This window comes from Euprymna scolopes, chromosome 20 (assembly GCF_053919585.1).
Source record: "Euprymna scolopes isolate OS-2025 chromosome 20, ASM5391958v1, whole genome shotgun sequence".
NCBI classification, from domain to species: Eukaryota; Metazoa; Mollusca; class Cephalopoda; order Sepiida; family Sepiolidae; genus Euprymna; species Euprymna scolopes.
The window spans coordinates 100620660-100641484 of NC_136501.1; the positions used below are offsets into that span (position 1 = coordinate 100620660).

At 33.0% G+C, this 20825-nt stretch overlaps 1 protein-coding gene across 3 annotated transcripts in view; it reads left to right on the forward strand.

Moving 5' to 3' along the window:
- LOC145241556 (glutamate receptor ionotropic, kainate 2-like) overlaps window positions 1-20825 on the forward strand; it is a 459102-nt gene that overhangs the window by 375846 nt on the left and 62431 nt on the right. The window contains exon 14 of one of the 3 annotated variants that reach the window (XM_080104622.1): window positions 20409-20552. The exons of the other annotated variants lie outside the window; for them this stretch is intronic. Within the exon in view, the coding sequence (XP_079960748.1) occupies window positions 20409-20456 (48 nt within the window). The 3' untranslated portion in view covers window positions 20457-20552. Of the gene's footprint in view, window positions 1-20408; window positions 20553-20825 lie in introns of those variants that run through there. 3 annotated transcript variants of the gene reach the window in all.

A 20825-nucleotide genomic window follows, 5' to 3' on the forward strand; every position in this document is an offset into this window, starting at 1 on the left:
TCAGATAATAAATTAGTTTTCTCATCGTCCGCGTGACAACTAGACAATCGAAGAGATAGCAACATATACAATCTTTAATTGTAATTATATAAAAAAAGGTTATTGTGTTCGGTTCGTAACAGGGGGTTGGCTTTAGTTTGTTGCTGGAATACTTTGTTGGAATTCCCTGGGAGATAATTTAATATACAAGGTGCCTTAAACTTTCCAGAACTTTTTGTACAGGTATTTAACATTGTCGTAGACTCTGGAAAATTCAATATGTTATTACTATTAATATTATGAGATGACTGGTCAATTTTTATTATTAAAGATTCAAAAGTCATTCGCTAGGAACTGAAGATGAGGAGGATTTGCGGAAAGTTTGTTTCAAAGCTGTTCAGAAAAGTTCAGAGAGAAAGATTCTGTCATGGCAGCAGGGAGATATTCGCGCCGACCAATAAATGTCATGCTGTCCTGGATGGTCTGTTGACTAGTGATGAAGGCCAGGTATACTGCTATGCCCAATATATCTAAGGACAGAGTTCCCAGTTGAAACATGCTGGCGGTTCCAGACCCAAGAAGCCCAGAAAAAGTAAATCCATACAGAAACTTGAAATTACGTATTTTTCTGACAACATGAGTATGATTTACATTTACTGGTTTCCAACTAAAGGGTCAGTCAAGAAGGAATCTTATGTTGAGCTTTAAATGGAGTTCAGGAAGCCGGAACTCTTCAAATTGAGTCAGTGTCTTTTCCACCAAAACAATGCATCAGTATATAACGCAATCTCTTTCACTGATCATTTGACTAAGGTAATCATCAAACCATTACTTAATCCTCCTTGTACGCCAGACTTATCTCCCTGTCACTTTTGGTTATCTAAAATCTCAAGAAAAAACGTAACTTCTGTCGTTGTGAGACAGTCGGTGAGGTAAAAACGCTGTGCCGAGCGTCAACGACACTATTACAAAATAAGACTTTCAAGCTGCTTTACAAATATTGTAACAGTCAAACAATGTCATTGCGATTGGAGAAGATTACATCGAAGGGGGAAAGAGTGTCATGTATGTACTATCAAAAAAATGGCCCCTACAAAAATGTCTGGAATTTGTTTTACTACATTTTCGCCACACATATGGCGCACTGCCACTGATGTATGGAGTTACTATCGTGGAAATAAGTTACATGGATGTATAAAGGGAGTTGCCCAGGAAGCTGTCTGTTCACAATTGAACTTCAGCATGTTAGAAACAAGAATCCGAAAGAGAATTCTAAAGTTAAGCAATTCTGGGGTAGAAGCTATTAGTATAGAAAACATTCTAGGGATCTCCAATGTGTAGAAGTGGGGCGTTGCTGTTTGTCGGGTGTGTCAGCGGTATTTACGTCGAGGAGGTAAAAGGGATTGTACTTCGTCGGAACACGCGTCATAAGAATACTTGAAAAACGGTCAGAGGGATGCAACATTTCATGATGTGTCAGATGAAATATTTGATGACAGTTCACGCTTTATCAGGTTAGGTAATATCTTTAACTTGTGCAGTAGTGAGAGTCTAGTAGGAGATGCATCAACTCAAATGTGACGACAATACTCCATACATGAGGGAATAATGACTTTTCTAACTTGAAGGCACTCTGTAAAAAAAAACTCTTATAATATTACAACACAGAATTTCAATAATCCTTGAGCGTAGTTATTGTGTTGCCACCCATGTCTGGGGTTTCCATTATAACATCTGGTTTGATGGCAATGATTTCGTTTGCTTTAGAAAAATTAATGTTGAATTAAAATACTATATTTGGATTAACTTATTTCTTTTGAAATCGTATTAATACGGCACACATTAAAGATTGGATTTATAATTGAAACTAGCGGGTGTACCCGGCGTTGCCCGGATTTCTAGAGGCGCGCGTGTGTGTGTGGGGTGTAAAATGGTTACAAAGCGAATTAAGAACCCTGTTTAAATATTATAAAAAAAAACTTCTAAAAGAAAACAACAAAAAAACGAACGGTCCGGTGGTGGCAGTGTGTTTGAAAGACAAAAAATAAGTTTAATGGGGGAGGAGTCGAACTCGAATCCTTGATGCGAAAGCGAGAAAAAGAAACGTGATGAATTAACTAAAAAATTAATTAGGTCAAATATCAATCCCGCAGTCAAGTGTGTTTTGGTTTAGTTTCCCAAGATGTTGGGTTGAAAACCAGCTCCCCATAAAAAATAGGGGTGTCCATATGAAAGCGATTATCTGAGATAAGGTTTACAACCGCATTGATCAAAAGATGATTGCTTTCCGGATGTTCGGGCGAAGACCAAGAACACGCGCCGGTTGAATTTATTTTCATTTTATTTATACTAAAAAGCAAGACAAACAGACGACACCGCGAAATAGCGAGTTTTTTTTTTTTTTTTTTATAAAAGTCGATGTAAATAAATCTAGACGCGACGTGCGTTCCAAAATCCAACATATATATTTTTTGTAGAGGTATGTATACACTTCTAAGCGATAGTACCCCCCCCGGGAATCGCGCCGAAAAAAGCCTTTGCAAGACATACAAAAATTCACGCGCCGCATTTGCCTTATATATATATATATATATATATATATATATATATATATATATATATATATATATATATGAGATTAAAATTATTATGAGGATTAACATACACGTATTTTTAACAGGCATAATTGTACACACCTTTTAATTGTAGAAGCTTTCATAACGTCAGCCAAAGAAGACACACAGCTATTATATATATATATATATATATATATATATATATATATATATATATATATATATATATATATGTAGACAGATAGAGAGAGAAGGTGAGAGAGAAAGAGAATGAGAAAGAGAATGAGAAAGACAAAAAAAGTAAGAGACAAGAAAAGCAAGACACGAGGATGGTAAAGGAATAGAAGGTAAAATTCAAAGCGAGAGAGAGAGATAGACAAGGACAGAGAGGTAAGGACAGAGATAAGAAAAAAGAGGCAAGGAAAGAGAGGCAAGGAAAGAGAGACAACGAAAGAGAGACAAGGAAAGAGAGACAAGGAAAGAGAGAGAGTGTGGCTGGTGGAAAATTAGTTTTCGTTTTTGTTGCATACCATCTACAAGTGGAATTGTTTATAGGAGCCTTACTGTGACACAATGTTTAATGAGCGGGATTGTAGATGCGCAGCTTTATAACTCATGACCATATACAGTTATGGGCTTTTGTCGTATTTTACATCATGCCACTTCAAATCTCCGAAGTCGGGTTTAAATCAACACCAAAGTGTAACTGGATGTGCTGAAGATTATGGTGATTCCCATGGCTTAATCAGATGGCCCTGGCAGACCCCGGATGTGTGTGCACGACTCAGCTCCAGCCCATGCGTCCAAAGAGGTTACGCCTTGTCTTCAGAAGGATTGCTACAACTTTCTAACCTATCAATGGCTCCCTTCTCCCCCGACCTCAACACGCTGGACTTTGTTTGGTCATACGTTGAGAACATCATTAATATCATTTTCCACAATACTAAAGCCAGCCCGATTGCCGAATATTTGCTGGGCTTTCGCCGACACTTATAAAAAAAGAAATTATCACAAGTCCCGACCCGTATAGAGGCGCTGATTGAGGCTGAAGGCGGCTAAATTGCATAGATATCAGCTCTACTACATTATTAAGTAAACTAAATTGATTTTCTTAAAAAAGTCTATAATAAATCTGTAGTGTTTTTTTTTTCTTTAGGACATAAATTTTATCGTTCCATCTTACATTACGCTGGTGCAAAAGGTCAAAACTCCTTTCATAATAAACTTTATTAATCGGAATAAAAACTATTAGAATCGACACCTTTTTGCCAACAAGGAACAATTTTATTTATTCCATTAACATAGAAATGCAGAATTCTGGAAGTGATAAACTCATTAAAGATTCAGTATCATCTCGACTTTTGAAACATTTTTCGCGAAAGATGTTGTCGGGCGCTGCAATAACATTTCCAAAATGGCCACGTTTACGTAGCCGTGATAAATAATTGTTTTTCGCTGTAAAAAAAAAGAAAAAACTGCTTGATCAAATGAAGTGAATTTTTTTTTCGGAGAACTTCAGTCTATAACAGGTTTCATCCGGGAAAAGTGAATAGACTCCTTCATCTCTCTCTCTCTACATACATTATATATGTATATATATATATATATATATATATATATATATATATATATATATATATATATATATAGTCATCCATATACAGTACTGTTTTGCTGTTTCACGATTCATCGGTTTTGCTAGTCTAATATCCATCCCTAGCCAGGGATCGAAACTACAACTAAGATATTTCTGAACTTTATCATTCAAGTGTTTGCAAAATATTTCATGGTAAATCAGAATATGTGACTGCTACATTAACTCCTGCTTAGGCTTACACAGTTATACTGGTCGGTTATCATCAATAGAACATAGTGTGCATCAAGATATTTTACTGCTTTATTACACTCTGCTGAGACTTACTTTAAACATCAGTTATGGCTTTTAAAATCAGAGAAAATAGTTATACTTATCGGTGTATAAATGTGAAGTTTGATTCCACTTTTACTAAGAGTTACAATTCAAAAGCAAAGATGCAAAGCCGTTTACATTTGTACATCAAAAGAAAATAGTAAATCCAAATATCTGACTGCTACATTAACCCCTGTTTAGGCTTACTCAGCTATACTTGTCTGTTTATATCAAGGAAATAGTTATACTTATCGGTTTATCAATGTGATTCATCATTTACTAAGAGTTACGCTGTAAAAACTCTTATCCCCGAGTGGCTCTTGGGCCTTGATAAGTGGTGAACTCCATGTAAAAAAAAAAGATGCTTGACAAAGTGATAATCGGTAGGCGAGAGAGCCGGTGAATATGGCGGATGAGGCAGTCTCATAGATCAATTTGTTCAGCTTCTGCAGACTCATTTGAGCAACATACAGACGATCGTTGTCATGGAGGAGAATTTGTCCCTTTATATTGAGCAACCTCGCGTACATAGTTTAGAGCATCTGGTGCATTTCGTTATTTGTTGGCATAACTTCTCCGCCGTAAACGATTCACCCGGACCCAAGAAGTTGTGATAGATAAGACTAGCTGCAAACAACCAAACAGATCTCACGAACATTTTTGGTGTAATTTCGGATTCAGGACGGGTTGTTGAGCGTATCCGGTATCCAAGGATTGTGCCGAACGTCGCCGATTGTCGTTGAGAATACATTTATCACACATCACAATTCGCCCAGCAAATGGATCGTTTTTGTTACGCAGAAGGAGCACAGAGAACATCTCAAAACAACGATGTTTTTTTTTTATTAGTGTCCAATTCATGCGGCACAAGTTAATCCAATATTTGTGAATTCCCTATTTGCTTTAAATAGCGAACGAATGTGGTCGGCCTCGAGTTCAACAGGAAATTCTCGTGTGGTTTTGCGAGGATCAGCTTCAATTCAGGCTCTCTAATGTTCCTTATAAAGTTGACTGCAACTGCCTTCATCTTCGAGTCTCTCATCACCATTGCTAAATTTCAGAATCAGCGTTATACCACACGTTCGTTAGTCGTTAATAAGACAAACGATTCACTGATACAGCGAGCTGTATCGGCAGCTTGTCGGCCTAGCTTGAACTAGAACAAGAACATCATGGGGAATAATTTTTTTCTATGCTGTCGAAAAGACTCCCAAAAAATGAATGAAGAGAATGAGAACGGAAACGAATACCACGAGTTGATAAAGCGACAACACGATTAAAAATTATAACAGGGTTATATATCTTAATGAATTGATTCCATAATCTTCTATAATACAAAGCTTACTTGTCTGTTTAAATGTGGTATGTCTGCCTACAACATTCGACAGAACCGACGGGTTTTCACGAGGTCGATCTCGTTTTCAAGATCGATCTCTCGCATACAAAATATCGAAGAACAAAACTGGCTTATAATATTGATATCTTCACCCCAATTGGGCACGTTTCTACAAGGAACGGTAGCTGTTTCCACCAATATTTTCGACAGGCATCCCGGGTTTTCGATGAGGTAGTTTCAATTTTTGGCGAAGGATGAAACGAAAATAATGTCACTTTTTTTAAATACATTCTTTTCCTCCTTCGGCCGAGCCTGTCTGACTGTCTACTACCACTTTTGTTTGGCTCAATACACACACAGCCACAAACCCATGCTATTAATATATAAATATAATATATAAATGTAACATATGTTAGAAAGCAAAATTAGTTTAGCACCGATATACCCACGTGTATATATATATATATATACATATACATATATATACATATACATATATATACATATACATATATATACATATACATATATATACATATACATATATATACATATACATATATATACATATACATATACATACATATACATACATATACATACATATACATATACATATATATACATATACATATATATACATATACATATATATACATATACATATATATACATATACATATATATACATATACATATATATATACATATACATATATATACATATACATATATATACATATACATATATATATACATATACATACATATACATATATATATACATATACATATATATACATATACATATATATATACATATACATATATATATACATATACATATATATACATATACATATATATACATATACATATATATATACATATACATATATATACATATACATATATATACATATACATATATATATATATATATATATATATACAGTGATGATCATATTTATTGGCACGGTAAAATAAAAGTTAAATTTTGTCTAATAAATTCTAAAAAAGGGATTAAATTAAAGAAAATAACAAAGTGTATTATGTATTTTTAACTGGCCTTTCCGATGCAGCAATCGGATTTTAGAAAAAATAAATAACCAAGGAACAACAAACATAATTGCAAAAAACCCTTGTTCAAAATTACTGGCACGATTTATTTAATAATCAATTGTACAGCCTTTGACCTTGTTTACCTTCCTCAGTCGCTTTTCATAGTTTACAACCAAGTTGTTGCACTCTTCAGTAGTAATTTTAGCCCACTCTTCCTGACAATAATCCTCCAATTGAATAAGATTCTTAGGCTTCCTTTGCATTACCCTCAATTTTAATGTTCTCCATAAATTTTCAATTGGATTAAGGTCTGGGCTTTGTGATGGCCACTTCAAAACATTAATATGATTGTCCTCAAGCCATTTCTTAGTCAGTTTAGCCGAATGCTTTGGGTCATTATCTTGCATGAACCACCAACGACGACCAAGTGAGAGCTCTTTAGCAGAGTCTTTCAGGTTTTCATCCAATATTTTAACATAATCTTCCTTTTTTATGCTACCTGTGACCTTAACAAGTCGCCCTAGTCCAGAGGCAGCAAAGGATCCCCAAAACATCAAACTGCCTCCACCGTGCTTCACTGTGGGTATGGTGTTCTTAGGCAGGAAAGCTTCGCCAGATTTTCTGTAAATATAAGACACTTTATTATGGCCAAATAACTATTTTCGTTTCGTCAGTCCATAGAACACGTTTCCAGAATGCAACATCTTTATCAATATGACGTTTTGCAAAGGCTAGCCTTGCTTTCAGGTGCATAGGCTTCAATAAGGGAGTCTTTCTCGGACGACATGCTTTTAAACCAGCTCTCTTCAAAACTCTACCAACTGTATGTCGAGATACATTCACTCCAGAGGTGCTCTGTTCATCAACAATCTCCCCAACAGAGATCATTGGGTTTTGTTTTACTTGTCGAACAATTTTCCGTTCATCTCTTGGGGAAAGAATCCTTTTTCTCCCTCTACCCTCTAAACTCATAACGTGGCCTTGCGATTTGAACTTGTTTATTATGGCTCTAACAGTGGATTTGGGAAGGTTTAGCTTCTTTGAAATCTTATCATAGCCCTTCCCATTGGTATGGCATGCTACAACAAGCTTCCTGACGTCTTCGCTGTGTTCCTTAGTTTTAACCATGGCGATTGAAAATTATAATTTAGTCACTTATAATAGTTTAAATAAGTCGCTATCTAAAAATTATCTGCAAAAAGATTATTCACTGAATTAGCGTAAAACAAGCATAATATGGCTATAAAAAAGTTCAGAAAGCACGTAAACCGGAAATTGATTGATATTATACTGATACTAAAAGAAAAACAAAGCCGTGCCAATAATTTTGAACAAGGGTTTTTTGCAATTATGTTTGTTGTTCCTTTGTTATTTATTTTTTCTAAAATCCTATTGCTGCATCGGAAAGGCCAGTTAAAAATACATAATATACTTTGTTATTTTCTTTAATTTAATCCCTTTTTTAGAATTTATTAGACAAAATGTAACTTTTATTTTACCGTGCCAATAAATATGATCATCACTGTATATATATATATATATATATATATATATATATATATATTTATATATATATATATATATATATATATATATATATATATATATATATATATATATATACACACATATATTAGATAGATAGATAGATGCCCAATGTTTGAAATTTACTTAAATGTCAGTGAGTAAAACAAAGCCCTCTGACAATGTTGTAAACGCAAAATCCGGTTAAGCAGGTAAAGTACAGGCGAAATATAAGAAGATTCCATAGAATTCCATATATTGTTTAAATCGAAAAAAAAAATGACGAACAAAATATAAAACAATTTACAATCAACAGAATATGATTTTCATATGTACAATTATAATATGTATAAGTATTGTATTCTTTCAAAGTCGTATAAAAATAAATGAATGCATATTTATTAGAAGGGATGTATGCATAGACATATTGAATAGGCACACATAGAAAAACATACATGCAGGCACACACAGAAACACATATATATATATAGATATATATATATATATATATATATATATATAAATATATATATGGGGGGCGTGTATCTGTAAAGGAGTTAATCTTTAATATTTTTTTTTTAGAATAAACGTTTCCGTGTGAATATGAGTGTATGTATATGAAATCCTGTGTAGATGTACGCTTTCCCAATTTGAGATGCGCTGAAACCACAGATATATATATATATATATATATATATATATATATATATATATATATATTAAGTAATGTGATTGATGATTTAAAGTGTAAAAATCAAATTATAATTAAATTAAAAATCCGTTTCATGAGAAGGAACAATAACAAAATCAATTATCTGTACGATCATTTCGGAAAACAATTGTTCTAATCTCCTTTAATATATATATATATATATATATATATATATATATATATATATATATATATATATATACACTAGCAAAAGTACCCGTCGTTGATTGGGTTCAAAAACAGCCTACAGAAAAAGGAATCCGATTTAGAAAAGTATGATAGGTTATGAATATGAAGCGTTGTAAAGAGATAGCTTCGAATTTGGGAGTATCAACACGAAAGCTAAATATGATGAAAGTAAAAATAAAATAGATAAACACCATAATTTATTATACCATACCTGTTCCCACTGAAACACTTATCACAGGATTCTGTAGATCTATATTAAATTACCTTGTTAAACTTTGACATATTTCCATTCTATGGAGGTCAGGTTCGAACGAACACCCCATACGTTTATTATACCTTATTTCTTCAAACTGAAACATAATTATCAAAGTATACTTACGCAGATAGATATGAAAAGTCTGTATTAAAGTTTTTGTTTATTTTCATTCTATGTAGACCAGGCGCGAACGCAGGCCCCCCACCAATTTTATTATACCATCCCTATTTTAATTGAAACTTACTTATCAAAGTATTATTATGTACATCTATATCAAAAACACTGTTAAACGTTTTTTTTTTATTTTTACATTTTTTCATACTTTGTGGACCAGGCGCGAGCGCAGACCCCACAATTTTAATGAACCACCGTTCTGCGGGATCAAACATACCGATTCCTGTGTCTCGATACATCTATCATTATATCGAATCAGTTTTTATTTTAAATAGTCAACCATATAGGAGCCTATTTGTGGCCAGACACACACATTCAGCTGTTTATATATATATATATATATATATATATATATATATATATATATATAAAGTGAATGTATGTGTGTGTCTGTGTACATTCTCCTACGGCAATAACACTGTCAATTTATAGTCTACAGACTCGAAATTTGATATACAGTGTACTGAGATTTGGGAAAATCGAGGTGATCTCTTTTTGGCCAGAAATTTGGCGATTAAGGTGTCAAAGTTCAACGATTTGACATTTGAGAACTCTACCGAAGTCCTTCGCCAATGTTTAGTATAAACAATTGATATTTTAGATATAGGTTCCTTGGGCATGGATCTAACTTAATAACTTGAGTTGAGCCCAAAACAATAAATGTTAAGGGGTCATAATAGGGGGCAAAGTTTAAAAAAATTGACTTCTGCGGTCTCTTTCAAATTACTCAGACAATTTCTAGTCTAAATAATTGAAATTTTACATAAAGGGTATTCAGAGATAGGGCAAGCTTTTTCATCAGTTTGGGTAAAATTTTTAGTTACCAATATATAAATGTATGTATGTCTGTTTGCATGCCTGCCTTAAACTTTCAATAGAAGGGACGGATTTTACCAAGATCAGTATCGTTTTAAAGTTCAACCTGTTATGCGACAAATATCGAAAATTTCGCTAAAACATTAATATCTTCCCCTTCAAGTAGGCACTTTCCTACAGGAAGGGAGCACTTTTTTCGTCGATATTTTTAAAAGTTATCCTCTCCTTTAGATTGTCTAGCCTTAATTTAAAAAAAAATATCACTTCCGGTTTGCCGGTGGTCGTAACAGCATAAACGTTAGGTTTGACCCCGTTCGTTTCCTCATTGAGCTACGGGTTCGAGCCTGCCTTCCTACTACCACTTTTTTTTTTTTTGCTCAACATACACATCCAAATACCCGGACAACGCCGGGCATTAATGCTATATATATATATATATATATATATATATATATATATATATATATATATATATATATATTTAATAATTTTAATATAAATACTTTATATGAATTTATAATCTATATATCGATAAAACCGAACGTGTCTGTGTGTGGGTACAGTTCCCTACGCAATAACTGTCAATTTTAAGTCCACACACTCGAAATGTCATATTCAGAAAACTTAGATTTTCGGCCAGAAATTTGGCTGTTATGAGGTCAAAGTTCAACGATTTTACCTTTGAGAACTCTACCTAGGTCCTCCGCCAAGTGTGGGTATAAACAATTGAAATTTTAGATATAGATTCCTTGGACGTGTATCTAACTTAACTTAATTTGAGCCCAGAACAATAAATATTAAAGGGTCATAATACAAGTCAAACCTTAAAAAAATTGACCGCTTTTTTTTTTGTACTCAACATACGCCTCCAAAATATCCGGATGACGCCGGGCTGAAATGCTAGTTTTTATTTATATCTATAATTTTATATATAATTTATATTTATTTTCTGTAAATTTATATAAATTATACAATTATGTAAATTCCAAATTTATGTAAATTTATAGTTATATAAATGTATAATTCATATAAAGCTGATTTGTGTTTGTGCCTTCGTTCTCTATAGACTCCGAAACGGCTTAAACGATTTGATTTCGCATTTTAAACAAATGTAATTTCATATAGGAATCATCGTAGATAGGTTTTGCTTTGTAGTCACTCAGACAATTTGAAAAATTTACATCGCGTTGAAGAACTAATATTCGGATTTTTACTAGATTTACATTGAAGTCTCGTGTGTCAAATGAACTGTAGTTTTTTTTATGAAAGAGGGATGCGTTTTAATTGAAACAGGATACTTTTGCATTTTAAACATTAACTGAAGCCAGTGTTTAAACGTAATTTCATAAAATCAACAGAAATTTCGCTGTAGCGCAATGTCGATTACAATGCATTGCGAACTAAGTTACACCTTGGGTACATGTCAAGATTAGATCAGGCAATCAATCGATTTTATTTACAAAATGTGAAATCAAACTATTTTCGATGATAATAACATTATTGAAAGTGTGAAACATTGTGTGTAATAATTCATTACAAGGCAACGCTGGGTGTCCCTCCTAGTGCTTAACGATCTTTTTTTTCTTTTAACTTTCTACTTTTACTTATATTTTCCTCATCAATTCTATTATCCAACTTTAAAGTTGACAAACAACTACCTGGCATACACACATTTGCACTGAAATTTACGCCGATGATATTATGATGCGCAGTTAATCCAATAAAATTCTCTTATCTTCAGTAAAGACAGCTTCGATGTCTCATTTGCATAATTACTTTGAGTCTAATGTTTTATAAGAAATCACAACTGTTATAGTTTACCGAAATTAATGTTTTACTATAAAATTTACGTACATCTTTGAAGCTGTTTTCTTTAATCTTTTAGTCCATTTTAATAGTCATGTATGCAACCTCTTTTCTAATTATATGAAATTGAAGTAATCCATTGCATATAAACTTCTGAAGACATCAATTATAAATCGTTGAACACAGCTTAAACGTGTAATTTTTCGAAATGTTTACTATAGTTTTGGATAGGGTAGATTTTTCTAGAAGATAAATAGCAGGTTCTGTAATCAATATTTTGAAGCCTTATGGTGTTGTTATTTTCAGCAAATATATTAAAGAGTAGATTATTAGAACTATATCCCACACATCTGTTGTAGTTAATTATTTTTCAGCTAAAAATAAATGCATCCCAAATATCAGCGTACTGTATTAATATGCTGAAGATTAGTCATGATTCAGAGACACATTAGTACTAAGAGGAGTTTCATCGTCAACTCTCAGAAAATGGACGCATTTTAATATAAAAATAGTTATTTTGTTCTATGTTCTATAAGTATTATGATAACACGTACCAGTTTTATAGCTTTGCTTTGGTATATACATATTTGAACGTTGGCATCAATGATGGTTGTAAATTGTGAAATTATTCAATTTATTAACTTGGGAAAACGGATTGTTACACGACGAACTGCTACATATTTTGTTTAAATCTGAAGAATACCATTCAGCCATAAACTAAAACGCAATTACAGTGAAAGCACAAGTAATTGAAAGAATTTTCTATCCAAATTTACGTCTTTAGTCTATAATCTACAATCGATAAACACAGTAAACTTGTGATTTCAAAAATGTATAATTCTAAAATAGTATGCGTTATTCCATTGACATTTTCAAAATTCGCTCTTTCTATGTATAATATATATATAGCTTTTCTGATTTTTCTCTCGTATTACATCTTATTAATTATTATTCCATGTTCCTTTACATTCATAGACTACGCTTTTTTAATGCATTGCTGCGTCCACGATCTTCACTTACTAATAAATACTAGTCTGCTATAAAAAATATACTCTCAAACACGAGGTGCATTCAATAAGTTTACAGACTTTTTTCTGTATGGGCAATTTCATTAATAGTACTAGCATGGATATTTTCCTCTTCGATATAATCTCCTCGGTTGCAATGCATCTGCTGCACCCCATGAAATTCCTCATATGAGAGCATGTCAATGACTTGTCATAACCCCTCTTTTTAATTGCGTCATAACGACAGACTAAGGTTAAGCTTCTAATTAATAATAGGAACCAACAGACACGGTGATCAAGGGTTTGACTATATAGAACAGTGTTTATGGTTTTCTGTGGCAAATAGTCTGTGACACGGATGGAGTTCTGCATCATTTCTCGTAAAAGTACTTGTAGAAAGGCAGAGAGATGCAACATTAAATCGATGGGACAGAGGCTGAAGGTTAGATGACATTTCAGGACCAATCAAGTTAGCGACTCTCTTTTGAACCTTATCTTGGAGCGAGACTAGTGGCAGATGCACCAACCCTACTATGATATCAAATAGTACACTTATTGTCTTTATAGACACACATCTATGTACTTATGCATGAAATTCCATATTCGGCGAGTCAACTCAAGTGTTCTGACTTTCATACTCCTCCAACACCTTATTATCATTCACAGATTCAACCTTCCTTCAATATCTTATGTCACCCAAATACTCGATACATGAAGGATGGGATAAAACCAATCTGAATCATTTTATAAGTTGCTCTGATATTTTTCTAAGTTTATAACATTTTCACTGTATAATGATTTTCTAAAGTCCAGATTGCGTTTTAAAAGTCACCAGCTGTGACAATTTGGTTTTAACAGGATGCATTCTGCTGCAGTTCTTCACTTATTAAATTATATAAAAAGAATGGTCAGTCATTTCATCAGGTGTATGCGAACAACATACTGAATTTTCAAGCGTCTACGACAATTTTAAATTACCACAAAAATAGGTCTGAAAACTTATTTGAAGCATCCTCGTATATAAACTTCGAAAAAACCATAAATAAAAGAAAATGAAAATGGGATTAGAAAAAAAGACAAATTATAACCCATCGACGATTCTCATAGAACACCCAGTATCAATATATCGTGTATATAAATATTATTTTCCTTTCGTAGTATTTTATTCTGCCTGTGGTGTTAGAGTATATTGCTACGGACAAAAATAGTATTTATTATAATTAATTCCTATATATCACTCGTTATGTTTTGTGAGTTTTATCTATATTTTTTTCCCCTATAGTTCCGGCACTTTACAATATTCATATACTTATGTCCTCCTTCAAGTTATGACACGTTATGTATTATGACAAAGATGTCACCGTATATTAACAGTTTCTAGGAAGATATATTTCTATGGTTAAATCATACCTAAAAACATTTACATTGTAGGGCTATTGTACACTATGTCATAGTTACAAAGTAACAGTGCATTAGGCGTCGACATTCCTAGACTTATATGTAAAACAAAAAAATAATTGTGAGAGCATACGTAAATATAGACTAATGTATATAATATGTTATTATATAATATGTTTTCATTGTACATGAAATAACACGAAATGCAACTTACAAGATACTGATATATATATATATATATATATATATATATATATATATATATATATATATATGAACAAATGATTAATAAAATATGTTAAAATACATCTTGAAAAAGAGTTAAAAACATGTTTAATTTTAAAAAAGGAAGCACAAGATAAGTGGATAGTCCTTAATCCGCTTAAATTTACTTATCTTGTGCTTCCTTTTTTAAAATTAAATATGTTTTTAACTCTTTTTCAAGATGTCTTTTAACATATTTTATTAATCATTTGTTCATATATATATATATATATATATATATATGAACAAATGATTAATAAAATATGTTAAAAGACATCTTGAAAAAGAGTTAAAAACATGTTTAATTTTAAAAAAGGAAGCACAAGATAAGTGGATAGTCCTTAATCTGCTTAAATTTACTTATCTTGTGCTTCCTTTTTTAAAATTAAATGTGTTTTAACTATTTTTCAAGATGTCTTTTAACATATTTATTAAGCATTTGTTCATATTATAAGCTCTATTTCCTTTTCGGTTTTATTGAGCTTTTTACATCTGGCTGAGTTTATTTTACTTGTAAATATTAACTCTGTAATATGTATAATATAGTTTAAGTTTACCGTTTTGATTACCTTAATAAACTTATTGTAACTTATATATATATATATATATATATATATATATATAAGCAGTGGTGTTTTCCTTTTTTTTATTTAGAAATTTGTTATTCAACTTTGTAGAAATCTTCTGTTGATTCTCTTTATAAAATGTATCATGAAAGTTGATATATTCCTAGCGCCTCATTATTTATGAGCCAGAAAAGATTGCGAACATTTTTTTAATGACAGTTATCACGAATTCAGTGTGCACAAATCAGGTCTAAATAAAATATTACCGTCCTCGATTAACATTGAATATTTATTCAAATATTAGATACATAATCTATGTTATAGGTTTTCCAAAAGTTTGGAATCATTAAGAGATACACACTTAATAAAAATATGCTCAATCGAATGCGTTTTAACTGACGTAAACGCTGTTTTATTTTCGACATATATATTAGTATATAAGGATGACACACATTATTATTATTGGGATACCTTTGAAAAATATTTGTTTTATATACCTTAATGGCAATAAATCGTGGCTATCAATTTGAAATTATGTGAAAGAGATTAATATTTTAGGTACCTGTGCAAATATTAACCTAAGATTGTTTTTGATTGTACTATAAGGAAACATTACATTTTTAGGATATATGTTCTTCTTTAAATTGTTCAAAGAAAATACAGAATAGTTATACAATGAATTTTTTCCTGTTAGGAAATTGTTGCTGATTCAGTAAAGTCCGTCTTCTGTACTAGCAGCAATATTTATAAACAGGTTTTTACATGCGTTATGATATTACTATATTCCTGCGTATATGTGTGAAAATTAAAAGTTTAGAAATAAAAAAAGAACACAATTGTGGTCTTTTGATGCGTTAGTAGTCGTTGGATATCTTCTTTGATAATTGAATTATACAGATATCGCTTGTAAAATAACTTTCTACATTCCAACACTTTCCGATTCTTCATCAGCTGACGACTAAAACTAGAAAAGGTAGGTTAATAAGTATACAAGAGACGTTCCTAAAGTAATGTATTCTATTGTTTATTCTACACGAATTGAACAGAGTCTGTTGTATTATTATTATGCGCATTCATGACAGAAAAGTGTTATCTGCGTTGCAGATAATGACGGTGTAAGAAGAAGAAACAGCGACGTATGTCGTTAATATGCATCATAAGTCATTGAGTATGGTCATGACTCTGTTGAATAATAAATTAAGAAACACAAAACTCGCTCATTAGAATGCGTCACGCCAGTCTTCGTAGATCTTCAACGTTTTTACTTAGAAATACGAAGCTTTAATTTGTGAACGACCTTTGCAGCAAATGTAAAGCAGACATTTTTTTTAATGTAGGTTCCGAGCAAAGTTAATTTATGCAGCTTTGGGAGACTGTGCCGTGTATCATCGCGACTGTAAATGACACTGCCTCGTTTATTTTTTAGTCTCCCGCAGGACACTTCTATAATTTAACTATATCACGTTAAACATTTTCCACCCAAGGCAACATCACCACATATCACAGACAAATGTCTATGATGATATCAGGTGACAGCTTTTTCCTTGTCTTCCGATGTTATTTGTGTCTCTAAACTGGTTACAAATCGAGAACTTCCTGGTGTATATTCCACTCTTTAGCATTATTTCCGCCTTTAAGTTTGCTAGTGCTCATCGGTTGAAGAATATATTTTTATGGCAATCATTCTAGAAAAAGAGATAGTACTACTTGGTGTTAGGAGTTAACTAAAAAATGCTGCAAGGCCAAATACTAGCTGAGTGTAAGATGGGACACCCCCATCCCAGAAAACAGCAATCCATTTTACAGAAACATCTGTAATGAATGTGTGTGCCGAAAGAAATTCAAATGACGTGCGCCTACTTACGTTTTAATGCAAATATAGAACCGTTTAGTTTTGTAATTTATTAGTAATATTAGAGGATTGTTTACATACGTCGTAATGCGGTTTACTAACTGGTTGCCTCTGGATCACTGGAGTTTAGCGACGTTTACCTGATATTATAATTGTTACTATGTGAGAATACTCGTTGACTGGTTTGTCTGCTATTCATTAATCTCAGTATTATCTTTAATTTTTCTATAATTCTCAATTATACTGTAATAGCGGGGATATCCGGCGTTACCGAGTGTGGAGATATGTCTGGGGTGGGTAAAAAAAAAAACAGTAGGAAGTCCGGGTGGAGAGATGGGGTTCAAAATGCAGTAGTAGCGGGGGGATCCAAACAGTAGGCAAACCGGGTTGAGACAAGGATGAAAAAAAATTGTAGTAACGGTGTAGTAAGGTGTGTCCGGCATTACCCAGGTGAGTGTAGTAAAAAGTGGTAGGATCCAAAAGAAAGGGGGGCACCAAACAATAGTCGGCAGCCTATGTGAAGAGATATGTTAAAACTGGTAGCAGGCAGGAAGGCAGGTTCGAACCCATGACGCTAGGCGAAAAAGAAAGTGAACGAAAATCTGACTTCTTACCGATGCTCCATGAGGCGACCTAAAGTCGAAAGCGTTCAAATTAAGCCAAGTCAATCCAACCGATACAATCACTTGCAAAAATTGACGCAAAAAATGCCTCCTTGTAGAAAACTGTCACGTTGAGGGTGAAGGAATTAATGTTTTTGGCCAATTTGTTTATATTTTTATCTTAAGGATCGAGATTTAAAACTATACCGAACTTGTGAGAATGCGTCGCCTCTGTCGAAAGTGTTTACGAGACATACAACATACGCACAAACACACACAGATTTGTTATAGATATCGTAAAAATATCTGCTTTAGTTGTTGTACTTTCCAATTTAAACCTACTGTTCCATATACAGCTCTAATCCTGATGGCAAATTCGTTAATTTTTATCGCTGCTATTGCCATTGCGCGGGCAGATTGGATATCTGAAAACTTTTTTCAATTAGATTTCTCTCAAATAGAAAACAAAACGTGGATGCTCTTCCTTTTATATTGCTTAGTTCAATGGCTATATTTTGAAGAGTTACATATCAACATGTAGATATAAAAACTGCTATACTTCTTGAAAGTGTTGGATATACTAATATACTACGTTTTGCAAAATTTAAAGTATGTATATGTAATATGAATTTATTTGCTCATCGATAGCACATGTAAGTATGATATGTCAACTCAAAGTACATTAAAACGAAAACCGACAGAAGATTTCTACATTTTAAAATGCACGATTCATATCTACATGTTCATATACGAGGTGCCTTCAAAAAGTTTCCGTGCTTTTTTCGTATTAGCTCGTCTTTTTCTAAATAGTCTCCTCTAGGCACAATGCACTTGGTTGTACGTTCCTACAACTTCTGGTAGGCCACATGGAAGCGCTTTTGAAAAAAAAGATAGAAATATACGTTACATTCAATTTAAATTTCTTAGTCAATTCAACTTTATTCTGGATAATTTTAGATATCTCTTAGCATTTTAAAGAAAATAACATTACATTCAGCTTAAATTTTTAACTTCATTCTGGATAATTGTAGTATTTTGACAAAAAAAGAAACAAAAAAAAAACGATTAATTTGTTTTCTGTTTATTGATGCAAAGACAACGACCCATCCTTGTATAAACCTGCACATTTGAGGAAGCGCTTTTGTATGAGCGTGTCAATGATCCTCGTCATTTTACATTTAAAATTGCCTCATAACGACAGCCTCTAAGCTTTTTTTTCTTAAGCTATAACCGAATGTCACAGGGAGCAACGTCTGGGTTATAGGAAAGATAAGGAAATATCTTTAACCCAATCTTGGTCCAAAAGGCTGTGCCTCAGTCAATGTGAGGAGAGATTTACAAAATTAATAGTAGGCAGGTAGGCTCGAACCCGTGACGCTAGGGGGAAAAGAAAGTGAAAGAAAATCTGACGTTTTACCGATACTCCATGAGGCGACCGACTGTCGAAAGCGTTCAAATTAAGTGAGGTCAATCCAACCAATACGATGACTTGCAAAAATTGATGCAAAGAAAACGGTCCCTCTTTGTATCAACCTGCAAAGTTGTGGGTGAGGGAATTAATGTTTTTGGCCAATTTGTCGATATTTGTTGTTCGAAGGGTCGGGCTTTAAAACTATACCGATCTTGTAAGGATTCGTTGCCTCTGACGAAAGTTTTTACGAGACATACAAACATACACACATACACACGCATTCGCGCAAGTCTTCCGCATCTTCAGTCTTTGTAAATTATGTGTTCAGTTCCTACACAGACATCATCTGTGCACTTGTTGTCTATTAACACACCACTGTCCTTATCAATGAAATAATTATTTAGACAATCGACTCTGGTGTTCTGATTTCTTCACACCTCTTATCCTTCACAGACTCTCTACTTTCCTCGAATGGATTATGCCACTCTAAAACAGACGCTTGATTAATCGAAAATGGTCAAAAAGCAGTCTGAAGCCTTTCATACAATTCTATGAAATTTTCTCAACGTTTAAAGCAGAATTTTATTGCAACTCAGTCTCACGTGTTCTCATATACAAACTGTACTTTTGAAATCACACACTGTGTGAATTAGGCTTTAGTAGGGTGTATCCCAATTCCTGCTGTAGCTGTTAATTTGAACCTGAAATCATTAAAATTGGTCAGCCATTTGATAAGATGAAAACATTTTCCAGAGTCTATGACAATTTAAATTGCTTTTACAGAAAAGTCTGGAAACATATTGAAGACACCTCGTAGATGTCGATGTATGTGTATATGTACTTATGTGTGTATGTGTCATATATCGTACACGTTTCTTTCATTTTCTTTCCCTATGACCTGGTGCAACTTATCCTATATACGCCTGTTCGGTAGTCTAAAAGCATTTCCACCATTTTTTTATATTCTAGTTTCGGGACTGGCATGTGGTAATCTCACCAACTGGCAACTCACAGTGAAGATCAAGAAGGGAAAGAGAGAGAGATAGAGAGTGAGGGCCAGAAGGAAACGGGGTTAACGGCTATTACTCAGGCTCTAATGGTGTGAATTGTATTTTCGTACATTGTCACAGCTATTATCCTAATTTAACTTACATTATTATTATACATTTCTATTATTTTTCATTATTATTTTGTTTGCGTTATTTTTTTGTTTATATACTAGCACTCTCAGTTTTCTGTTATCGTTCTCGAGTCGATGCAAGTTTTAATATTTATTTGCTGAGATATGTAGTTGTTGTCCACTTAAACATTTTTTTGTATTTTCTGTATGTATTTATCGATTTCTTCATCGTTTATTTTATATGTAGATTTAAGTCATGTTGCTGT